Below are 12989 nucleotides of genomic sequence, written 5' to 3'. Positions count from 1 at the left end.
CATAATAGGATACATATTTCTACAAAAGATATCTTGGAATAGAATTATTTGACTAATTCTAAGATGGAACCAGTTTTCCAACCCAATGAGTGTACTAGTCACAGCAGTCAAGAACATTAAACCCACAACATACCTAAATAAATACAATTTACAAACTAAGTTCTAATCAAATATTATCAGAACCTGAAATCCCTCTGAGAACAATTTATTAAGGGAATCCTCATCACTCATTTCATAAAAACATAGTGTAAAGAAAAGTATACTTCAAGTGATGAGCAATTTTAAAAACCACGCTTTGCTGAATGTCTAATGTATACCAATCATGTATTAAACATTCTCAAGGTTATTTTGTGAACTAGTTTGTGAGGTACGCAACTATCCTGTCAGGTAGATATTATTATCGTCCCCCATTTTACAGTTCAAAAAATGGTATTTCACCTAATGTAAATGACTAGTTGATGGGTGCAACAAACCAACATAGCATATGTATACCTATGTAACAAACCTGAACATTGTGTACATGTACCCTAGAACTGAAAGTACAATAATAATAATAATAATAAAACAAACTGTATTTCAGAGTTTAAGTGATGTGCCCAGGTTCATAGAGCTCAAAGGTGATGAAGTATGTAAACAGGACTTTCTGGCTCCAAAGTCCCCCTGCTCTTTTCTTACATTTTATTGCCCTATTTACCAGAAAAACGACAGTCATATTTAGGCAAAATACAAGACAATTATGTGGTCTATGATTAAAACTACTTGCTTTCAAAATTTTAGAATACTCAAATACAATCTAGATCTCCCAAGATTATTAAACTTTGCAAATATGTCATTGCAGTGAAGTTATGATGTTACATGCTGCCCAGAAATCTTTCTCTCTCTCTTTCTCTTTTTGAGACAAAGTCTCACTGTGTCACCCAGGCTGGAGTACAGTGGTGTGATCATTAGGTCATTGCAGCCTCAAACTCCTGGGTGCAAGGGATCTTCCTACTTCATTCTCTTGAGCAGCTGGGAGTACAGACACACACTATCGCCTAATTTTTTTTTTTTTTTTTTCAGATGGGGTCTTGCTCTGTCACCGAGGCTGGAGTGCCAGTGGTGCCACCTCAGCCTCCCAAGTAGCTGGGACTACATGTGCTCGCCACTATGCCTGGCTAATTTTATTTTATTATTTTAATTTGTAGAGATGACATCTCCCTATGTTGCCAAGGCTGGTCTCGAACTCCTGGGCTCCAGTGATCTTCCCACCTTGGCCTCCCAAAGTGCAGAGATTACAGGTGTGAGCTACTATGCCCAGCCAATAAATCTCATTTTTTAGGTGTGCTATTGAGAGATAATTCCACAAAAGTTCCAATATAAAAACTATTACAGTATGAGATTTATTTCTCAGGTTATAAATTTGGTCCACTGATGATTCTTCCGCCTCCTGAATATGTGGATATGGCTTAGAAGTTTCCTGTAATTCTAGTTCAGTCAAGCCAGTCTAATATTATTAAATGGAGGAATTCAAGCCTCAAAACTAGCCTACAGCATCATAGATCCAACTAGCATCCATCTTAGCAATTTTGACGACACATATCAAACATTTCACCAACGATCAACTTTACTTCTATGTTTTCTCTAGACATAGTGAATCTATAAATTTCTCGAAGTATAATCCATTGTGAATCTATACATAACACATATAATATTACTAGGGTTATGATTCAAACCAGGTCAAATCTGTCAAAAATTATTTCATAATTATCTTTTTTCTTTTTTTTTTTTTGAAATGGAATTTCATCCTTGCCCAGGCTGGAGTCCAATGGCGCTATCTCGGCTCACTGTAACCTCCACTTCCTGGATTCAAACAATTTTCCTGCCTCAGCCTCCTGAGTAGCTGGGACTACGGGCATGCACCATTATGTTCAGCTAATTTTTGTTATTTTTAGTAGACATGGGTTTGCACCATGTTGGTCAAACTGGTCTCAAACTCCGACTTTGGCCTCCCAAAGTGCTGGGATTACAGGCATGAATGAGCCACCATGCCAGGCCCATAATTATCTTTTTTCAATGTAATCTTCTAAGTTACTGTTTATTCCACACGGTAAGACAGCTCATCAATTTAGTTTTTTTGACCAACATTAACAAGAAACAGTATTATCACAAGCTATGTCATACTGTGTAAGAATAAGTATCTTTCCAAGAACTTGTTTGAAAAAAAGTATGCACATGTACATATTTATTCATATATAATTATTCACGTATACAACTATAAACATATGTAACTATATATATATGAAATTACAAACATGTATGTAAAATATATTTCTCACCACGAGCTATGGTCAACAAGAATGATAAATACTGTTCTAAGTTTTATTGGTCGTGCTTATATTTAAATACTATTTGTACCTTACCTTAAAACACATTGTATTTACTAGGTATCACAGATAAATAGTTTCAGTACATTTTTCAGAACCTGATAATCTTCACCAGTTTTTTAATTTAAAAAATTTAGCTGAAGACTGTCTTATTATAACAAGAATTTCTCATATTATTAATTCACATTTTTCTAAAGAAAACCTGAAAATCACCATCTTTTGATCTCTTTAGCTTTTCAAATCAATATTTAAAATTAAAATTTGTAAGGATCCGTTCCAAGAAGGCCAAATAGGAACAGCTCCGGTCTGCAGCTCCCAGCGTGATCGACACAGAAGACGGGAGATTTCTGCATTTCCAACTGAGGTATCTGGTTTATCTCACTGGGACTGGTTGGACAGTGGGTGCAGCCCATGGAGGGCGAGCTGAAGCAGGGTGGGACGTTGCCTCACCCCGGAAGTGTAAAGGGTCAGAGAATTTCCCTTTCCTAGCCAAGGGAAGCCACGACAGACTGTACCTGGAAAAACAGGACACTCTTGCCCAGTACTGCGCTTTTCCAATGGTCTTAGAAACTGGCAGACCAAGAGATTCTCTCCCGTGCCTGGCTCAGCAGGTCCCATTTTTTCCATCTAGAAGAAATGGATGAATTCCTGGATATGTACACCCTCCCAAGACTAAACCAGGAAGAAGTTGAATCTGTGATTAGACCAATAACAGGCTCTGAAATTGAGGCAATAATTCATAGCCTACCAATCAAAAAAAGTCCAGGACCAGACGGATTCAAAGTCAAATTCTACCAGAGGTACAAAGAGGAGCTGGTACCACTCCTCCCGAAACTATTCCAATCAACAGTAAAAGGGGCAATCAGCCGGGCGAGGTGGCTTATGCCTGTAAATCCAGCACTTTGGGAGGCCGAGGTGGAGAGATCATGAGGTCAGGAGTTCGAGACCAGCTTGACCAGCATAGTGAAACCCCATCTCCAATAAAAATACAAAAAATTAGCCAGGCATGGTGGTGCACACCTGTAGTCCCAGGTACTCAGCAGACTGAGGCAGGAGAATTGCTCGAACCTTGCAGGCTAAGATTGCAGCGAGCTGAGATCGCGCCACTGCACTCCAGCCTGGGCAACAGAGTGAGACTCTGCCACAAAAAAAAAGCCGGGGGGGAGGGAATCCTCCCTAATTCATTTTATGAGGCCAGCATCATCCTGATACCAAAGCCTGGCAGAGACACAACAAAAAAGAATTTTAGACCAGTATCCCTGATGAACATCGATGCGAAAATCCTCAATAAAATACTGGCAAACCGAATTCAGCAGCACACCAAAAACCTTATCCACCATGATCAAGTGGGCTTCATCACTGGGATGCATGGCTGGTTCAACATATACAAATCAATAAATGTAATCTATCACATAAACAGAACCAATGACAAAAACCACTTGATTATCTCAATAGATGCAGAAAAGGCCTTCAACAAAATTCAACAGCCTTTCATGCTAAAAAATCTCAATAAACTAGGTATTGATGAACGTATCTCAAAATAATGAGAGCTATTTATGACAAACCCACAGCCAATATCATATTCAATGGGCAAAAACTGGAAGCATTCCCCTTGAAAACTGGCACAAGACACCAATGCCCTCTCTCACCACTCCTATTCAACATAGTGTTGGAAGTTCTGGCTAGGGCAATCAGGCAAGAGGAAGAAATAAAGGTATTCAATTAGGAAAAGAGGAAGTCAAATTGTCCCTGTTTGCAGATGACATGATTGTATATTTAGAAAACCCCACTGTCTCAGTCCAAAGTCTCTGTAAGCTGATAAGCAACTTCAGCCAAGTCTCAGGATACAAAATCAATATGCAAAAATCCCAAGCATTCTTATACACCAATAACAGACAGAGAGCCAAATCATGAGTAAACTCCCATTCACAACTGCTTCAAAGAGAATAAAATACCTAGGAATCCAACTTACAAGAGATGTGAAAGATCTCTTCAAGGAGAACTACAAACCACTGCTCAATGAAATAAAAGAGGACACAAACAAATGGAAAAACATTCCATGCTCATGGATAGGAAGAATTAATATCGTGAAAATGGCCATATTGCCCAAGGTAATGTATAGATTCCATGCCATCCCCATCAAGGTACCAATGATTTTCTTCACAGAATTGGAAAAAACTACTTTAAACTTCATATGGAACCAAAAAAGAGCCCGCATTGCCAAGACAATCCTAAGCAAAAGGAACAAAGCTGGGGATATCATGCTACCTGACTTCAAACTATACTACAAGGCTACAGTAACCAAAACAGCATGGTACTGGTACCAAAACAGAGATATAGACCAATGGAACAGAACAGAGGCCTCAGAAATAACACCACACATCGACAACCATTTGATCTTTCACAAACCTAACAAAAACAAGCAATGGCAAAAGGATTTCCTATTTAATAAATGGCGCTGGGAAAACTGGCTAGCCATATGTAGGAAGCTGAAACTTGATCCCTTCCTCACACCTTATACAAAAATTAATTCAAGATGGATTAAAAACTTAAATGTTAGACCTAAAACCATAAAAACCCTAGAAGAAAACCTAGCCTGTACCACTCAGTACATAGGCATGGGCAAGGACTTCATGAAAGCAATGGCACAAAATGACACCAAAAGCAATGGCAACAAAAGCCAAAATAGACAAATGGGATCTAATGAAACTAAAGAGCTTCTGCACGGCAAAAGAAACCACCATCAGAGTGAAGAGGCAACCTACAGAATGGGAGCAAATTTTTGCAATCTACCCATCTGACAAAGGGCTAATATCCAGAATCTATAAAGAACTTAAACAAATTTACAAGAAAAAAACAATCAAAAATTGGGCAAATTATATGAACAGACACTTCACAAAAGAAGACAGTTATGCAGCCAAAAGACACATGAAAAAATGGGCTCATCATCACTGGTCATCAGAGAAATGCAAATCAAAACCACAATGAGATACCATCTCACACCAGTTAGAATGGCGATCATTAAAAAGTCAGGAAACAACAGGTGCTGGAGAGGATATGGAGAAATAGGAATGCTTTTACACCATTGGTGGGAGTGTAAACTAGTTCAATTATTGTGGAAGACAGGGGGGCGATTCCTCAAGGATCTAGAACTAGAGATACCATGTGACCCAGTGATCCCATTACTGGGTGTATACTCAAAGGATTATAAATCATGCTACTATAAAGACACATGCACACATATGTTTATTGTGGCACTATTCACAATAGCAAAAACTTAGAACCAACCCAAATGTCCATCAATGATAGACTGGATTAAGAAAATGTGGCACATATACACCATGGAATACTAAGCAGTCATAAAAAAGGATGAGTTCATGTCCTTTGTAGGGACATGGATGAAGCTGGAAACCATCATTCTGAGCAAACTATCACAAGGACAGAAAACCAAACACCACATATTCTCACTCATAGGAGGGAATTGAACAATGAGAACACTTGGACACAGGGCGGGGAACATCACACACGAGGGCCTGTCATGGGTGGCAGGGAGGGGGAGGAATAGCATTAGGAGAAACACCAAATGTAAATGACGAGTTAATGGGTGCAGCAAACCAATATGGCACATGTATACCTATGTAACAAACCTGCATGTTGTGCACATGTACCCTAGAAGTTAAAGTATAATAATAATAATAACAATAGAAAAAAAAGCAAACAACTCCATCAAAAAGTGGGCAAAGGATATGAACAGACACTTCTCAAAAGAAGATATTTATGCAAAAAAAAAAAAACCATGAAAAAATGATCATCACTGGTCATCAGAGAAATGCAAATCAAAACCACAATGAGATACCATCTCACACCAGTTAGAATGGCGATCATTAAAAAATCAGGAAACAACAGGTGCTGGAGAGGATGTGGAGAAACAGGAATGCTTTTACACCGTTGGTGGGAGTGTAAATTAGTTCAATCACTGTGGAAGACAGTGTGGCGATTCCTCAAGGATCTAGAACTAGAGATACCATTTGACCCAGTGATCCCATTACTGGGTATATGCCCAAAGGATTATAAATCATGCTACTATAAAGACATATGCACACATGTATTTACTGCAGCACTATTCACAATAGCAAAGACTTGGAACCAACCCAAAAGCTCATCAATGATAAACTGGATAAAGAAAATGTGGCACATATACACCATGGAATAGTATGCAGCCATAAAAAAGGATGAGTTCATGTCCTTTGCAGAGACATGGATAAAGCTGGAAACTATCATTCTGAGCAAACTATCACAATGACAGAAAACCAAACACCACATGTTCTCACTCATAGGTGGAAATTGAACAATGAGAACACTTGGACACAGAGCATGGAACATCACACATGGGGGCCTGTCGGGATGGAGAGATAGCATTAGGAGAAATACCCAATGTAAATGACAAGTTGATGGGTGTAGCAAATCAGCATGACACATGTATACCTATGTAACAAACCTGCACGTTGGGCACAGGTACCCTAGAACCTAAAGTATAATAAATACATACATATACATACATAAAATAATACTTAGAATGACAAAAAAATTAAATTAAAATTTGCTCTATTATCTCAATGTGAGAAAACAGCTACACAAATTTTAACCAAATTTCATGGGCATATATGGGATGGTCTGACCTACAGTCACTAGCGTATAAAAAAACATTCACTTTAGTGTAAAGATAAAAATGCACTTTGTGGAACTCTGGGGTGCCACCAAAGATACAGGCAGTTTAAGCACCAAAGCATCTAAGACTTTCAATCAAGAAATACAAGCTATAGCCAGGCGCTGTGGCTTACACCTGTAATCCCAGCACTTTGGGACGCGGAGGCAGTTAGCTCACGAGGTCAGGAGTTCAAGACCAGCCTGGCGAAGATGGTGAAACCCCGTCTCTACTAAAAATACAAAAATTAGCCGGGTGTGGTGGCGCCTGCCTGTAGTCCCAGCTTGGGAGGCTGAGGCAGAGAATTGCTTGAACCCAGAAGGCAGAAGTTTCAGTGAGCCAACATCACGCCACTGCACTCTAGCCTGGGCGACAGAGCAAGACTCCCTCTCGGAAAAAAAAAAAGAAATACAAGCTATTAAAAATTACAGCATTATGGAGGAAAAAAGGTTTTCAAATGCAATAATCCCTTGGTGTCTTCAAGGGAATTAGTTCTAGGAACTCCCCTAAGGATACTAAAATCATGGATGCCCAAGACCCTTAATGGCATAGTATTTGCATACAACCTGTGGACATCTGCCCATATACTTTAAATCACCTCTAAGATTACTATGTACTTAGTTGTTATACTGTATTTTTAAATGTTATATATTTTTTATGGTTGTACTGCTATTTTTTAATTTTTTTTCTGAATATTTTCTATCTGTGGTTGGTCATATCCTCAAATGCAGAACCCAGGGATATGGGCCAACTATATGTGCCCCAAATTTAAAGTCACAAAAGCAGACTCTGAATTGTAAGCAGTGATTTTAAATCAAGATACTTCCCATAAGGCAACTTAAGCCTAAATCAGGCACCAATGTATTTATTTAATGTTGGCTAATTATTTTCCTGGCCAGATTACTAGTAAGTATATTCCAACTTTTAAACACATTAACTTCTAAAGTAGCAGTTTTTATTGCTATAAGCAATCTAAAACAGTAATATGTTCATTTAAGAACATGGAGGGTTTTTTTTTCCTATTAGAAACCTACAATAAATTGAGACTTACTGAATACACAGAGTTGCTAAACCATTCATAGAACAGAATAGTTTATAGTCTCCTCAAATTCTGGAGTAAAGAAATGACAATCACATCTAAAAGAGTAAGAAAAAGATAACAAAATGACATATACTTTTGCCAACACATAAAGAAGGTATTTCCTAAAGTGGAAAAATACCTTGATCACCTAAAGTAAAAACTACTACTGAAACATTAATTTCAATAAACAAGTTCATATGACTAACTAGAATTCAAGCATTTATAAAAAAGCATTACTCAAAATGAAATATCCTATCCAAAGTCTCAAAAAAATTTTGATATTTTTACTGTGCTAAATATGGATGCCTTGTAATAGTCACATGTCTAAGAAACCCAGTATCAAATACTTTCCAGAAACTAAAACAGACACCAAGCTATTCAACCAGACTTAAGACCTTAGCTAACAATCCGAAAAAAAAAAGTCAGTAATACATAATCCTCAGGTGCTAGTCACTTAACATTACCTTTATAAAAATACAAGAGAAGTATGAGTGACAAGAAATCAAGTAGCAACAATCAATAATTTCAATAATAATGTAAAATATGTTTATTTATGATATTAGAAATCAATATAATTTAGTCTTACCTCTGAACTGTAGTCATCTGCTGTGGTTGAAATTTCACTTTCCAGCTAAAACAAAAATAAAAACCAAATATAATTATGACTTTTTGTGCTAAATATCATACTTTACTAAGTCATTGCTATTGGTAACATATGATAGAAAAGTCATATAAAATGCCACTGAAAAACTAGTAAAAATTATTCAAATCTTTAAAATTTTCATTTAATTATAAATAACAATGGCAAAATAATGCAACTAAAATGTACCCATAGGCATTTTTCTAAATATAAAAGTATCAAGAGGTACTTTCATACAGGGTCTCATATACATATCATTTGTAAGCCAAAAGTACCAAGTAAGACAAAATTCTTCAATCCTCATACAGTAGCCCCCTCTGTATAGTATGGCTTCCTATAATTTCATTTACCCATGGTTAACTGTGGTTAGAAAATATTAAAATGGAAAATTCCAAAAATAAACAATTCATAAGTTTTAAATTGTGTACTGTTCTAAGTGGCATGATGAAATCTTACTCTGTCCCATCCAGGACATGAATCGTCCCTTTGTACACCATATCCACACAGTATATGCTACCTGCCCAATAGTTACTTGGTAACCACCTCCATTATCAGATGCACTGCCATACAGTATGGCAGTATGCAGTATTGCAGTGCTTGTGTTCAAGTAATGGCCCCAAAGCACAAGAGTACTATGCCTAATTTATCAATTAAACTTTATCATAAGTATATGAGTATAGAAAAAAACACAGTATATATAGAGTTCAGTACTATCTGTGGTTTCAGGTCTCCACTGTGGGTGCTGGACTATACTCTCAATATGGTTTGGCTGAGTTCCCCATCCAAATGTCATTTTGAATTGTAGCTCCCATAATTCCCATGTGTTTTAGGAGGGACCTGCTGGGACATAACTGAATCATGAGAGCAGTTTCCCCCATACTGTTCTTGTGGTAACGAGTAAGTCTCATGAGATCTGATGGTTTTATAAGGGGTTTCCCTTTTCCCTTGGCTCTCATTTCTCTCATGTCTGCTACCATGTAAGACATGCCTTTTGCCTTCCACCATGATTGTGAGGCCTCCACAGCCATGTGGAACTGTGAGTCCATTAAACCTCTTTTTCTTTATAAATGACCTAGTCTCTGGTATGTCTTTATCAGCAGCATGAAAATGGAATAATACAACTATCCACAAATGAGGAGGAACTACTGTACCTCTTTAAAATGAAACAAAATCCTAAAATGCTACTGTTAGAAAAGTTCGGCCAGGAGTGGTGGCTCACGCCTATAATCCCAGCACTTTGGGAGGCTGAGGTGGGTGGATCATTTAAGGTCAGGAGTTCGAGACCAGCCTGGCCAAAATGGTGAAACCTCGTCTCTGCTTAAAAAAAAAAAAAATACAAAAACTAGCTGGGCGGTAGTGGTGCACGCCTGTAATCCCAGCTACCTGGGAGGCTGAGGCAGGAGAATTGCTTGAGCCTGGGAGGGAGAGCTTGTGGTAAACCAAGATCATGCCATTGCACTCTGGTCTGGGTGACAGAGTGAGACACTGCCTTAAAAAATAATAATAATAATTAAAATGAATCAATAAAAAAGAAAAGGTCCATTTATCTGAAAGAAAAATTATAACATCTTGATGCTAAAAAAAGTAATAACTAAAGAAAAAATAACCACCTTTGTTGTTGTAACACCTTTATAGTTTACAAAAGCACTTTTAAAGTCATTCTTGTTTCACTATCACATCCCTGGATTTGGGTATGAAGTGAGCAGCTTTTTCAAGCTTCCCTAAAAGAAGTAGTGGAAAGAGTCAAGAACAAATCCAAATTTTCTGACTCCAAAAGTACTATTTTCACTATTGACCTTCTCATCTAACCTAAGAATCTCATTTTAATGGTTAGAAAGGTGAGACCCAGAGAGTTTCACCCCTTCATTCAACAAATATTAACTGTCACTGTCTCCTTTCTCATCTACACCTGTGGAAATTCTATTCAACATTCAAGTCCAAGTTCTAAAACTACCTTCTCCATGAAGTAGTAACCAAGGTCAAGAACAAAAATAAGCTTGCCTGTAATCTAAAATGCTATTAACAGTGGTTCCTAACTCACAAGAGTCTCTTTTTTTTCTTTTCAGACAGAGTCTTGCTCTGTCGTCCAGGCTGGAGTGCAGTGGCATGATCTTGGCTCACTGCAACCTCCACCTTCCAGGTTCAAGCAAATCTCCTGCCTCGGCCTCCCGAGTAGCTAGGATTACAGGCACACACCACCATGCCCAGCTAATTTTTGTATTTTTAGTAGAGACAAGGTTTCACCATGTTGGCCAGACTGGTCTTGAACTCCTAACCTCTAGTGATCTGCCCGCCTCAGCCTCCCCAAACATTGGGATTACAGGCATAAGCTACCGCACTCAGCCGAGATTATTTTTTAAATCTGAAACACTTTCATGATACAACCCTCATATTCATTAAGTGCATATTGTGTACTAGAAACGGTAGTACTGAGAATTAAATGATGAATAAGACAGTTGTTGCATTCAAAATGCTAAAACTATAGAATAGATAACCCAAAAACATTGGTTTGTTATATTAAAAAAAGATAATACACCTTTGGGCCAAATCAAGCAGTAGAGTTGCCACGCTGCATTATTTTTAAAATTCCAGCTTTAATAAAACAAAAATTACAAGACATACAAAAAAAAAAAAAAAAAAAAAAAGGAAACGATAGCCTATGCACAAGAAAAACAATGGCCAATAGAAACTGTCCCTGAGGAACACAGTTATTGTACTTAATAGACAAAGTTATTTTCAGTTTTGTCTTGTTTTTTGAGACAGGATCTCACTCTGTCACCCAGGCTGGAATGCAGTGGTATGATCACAGCTTGCTGCAGCCTCCACCTCTTGGGCTCAAGCGATTCTCCCACCTTAGCCTCTGGAGTAGCTGGGACCACAGGTGTGTACAACCATGCCCGGCTAATTTTTTTTACTTTTTGTAAAGACAGGATCTCCCTTTGTTGCCCAGGCTGGTCTCCAACTCTTGGGCTCAAGTAATCCCCTTGCCTCCGCCTCCCAAAGTGCTGGGATTACAGGTATAAGCCACCACGCCTGGCCAACAAAGATTTTAACTTGGCCATTTTAAATACAGTCAAGTAGCTAAAGGAAATAAAATCTAAAAATGAGACCAAAAAAAAATTTAAATTGTAAGAACAACACCTCACCAAATGAAGAATATCAATAAAACAAAGAAATTATATAAGAATCAAATAAAAATTCTGGAGTTGAAAAGGAAAATAAATGAAAAAGCCACTGGAAGGACTCAGTAGTAGATCTAAGTAGGAGGGACAGAGAATCAGCAAACTTCAAGATAGATCAATTGCAATTATCCACTCTGAAAAATAGAAAGATGACTATATGTTAGACCATTTAAATACTCAAAATATTTTAAAAGACTGAATTTATATAATATAAAATGTGTGCTATAACATCTTTTGTCCCCGGTAACGGTTTTCATATTAAAGTCATTGCAAATAGACACAAAAAAAGCATTTAACAAAACTCAACACTCAGTTTGGGAGCACTGCCTCATGCCTATAATCCTAGCACTTTGGGAGGCTGAAGCAGGCAATCACTTGAATCCAGGAGTTCAAGACCAGCCCGGGCAACATGGCAAAACTGTCTCTACAAAAAAATACGCAAATTAGCTGGGTGGGGTGGCATGGGCCTGTACTTCCAGCTACTTGTGGGGCTGAGGTGGGAGGATCGCTGGAGCCTAGGAGGTTGAGGCTGCAGTGAGCCATGAGTGAGCCACTGCATGCCAGCCTGGACAATAGAGTGAGATCCTGTCTCAAAAAACAATAAAATAAATGGCTGGGCACGGTGGCTAACGCCTGTAGTCCCGGCACTTTGGGAGGCTGAGGTGGACGTTATCACTTGGGGTCAGGAGTTCAAGACCACCTTGGCCAACATGGTGAAACCCCATGTCTACTAAAAATACAAAAATCAGTTGGGTGTGATGGCTCACAATCCCAACTACTCAGGAGGCTGAGGCAGGAGAATTGCTTGAACCTGGGAGGTGGAGGCTGCAGTGAGCTGAGATCACCCCATTGCACTCCAGCTTGGGTGACAAAGTGAGACTTTGTCTCAAAAAAAATAAATAAATAAAAATAAAAAATAAAACCCAAACAAAAAAACCCTCAACATTTCTTCATAATGAAAACACTTAATCAACCAGGAATAAAAGGGAACCTCCTCAATCCGATAAAGGATAGTTAC

The 12989-nt window shown here is 38.2% G+C and overlaps 1 protein-coding gene across 16 annotated transcripts in view; it reads right to left on the bottom strand.

Annotated features, from left to right (window-relative positions):
* The window catches only part of LOC105475486 (A-kinase anchoring protein 9), a 172792-nt gene that overhangs the window by 125449 nt on the left and 34354 nt on the right, over nucleotides 1–12989 (bottom strand). For all 16 annotated transcript variants that reach the window (XM_071094804.1, XM_011730759.3, XM_071094809.1 and 13 more), the window contains one exon: nucleotides 8736–8780. In XM_071094804.1, the coding sequence (XP_070950905.1) occupies nucleotides 8736–8780 (45 nt within the window). The remainder of the gene's footprint in view (nucleotides 1–8735; nucleotides 8781–12989) is intronic.

This window comes from Macaca nemestrina, chromosome 4 (assembly GCF_043159975.1).
Source record: "Macaca nemestrina isolate mMacNem1 chromosome 4, mMacNem.hap1, whole genome shotgun sequence".
Classification (NCBI taxonomy): domain Eukaryota; kingdom Metazoa; phylum Chordata; class Mammalia; order Primates; family Cercopithecidae; genus Macaca; species Macaca nemestrina.
This window is presented reverse-complemented; position numbering and strand designations above follow the sequence as displayed.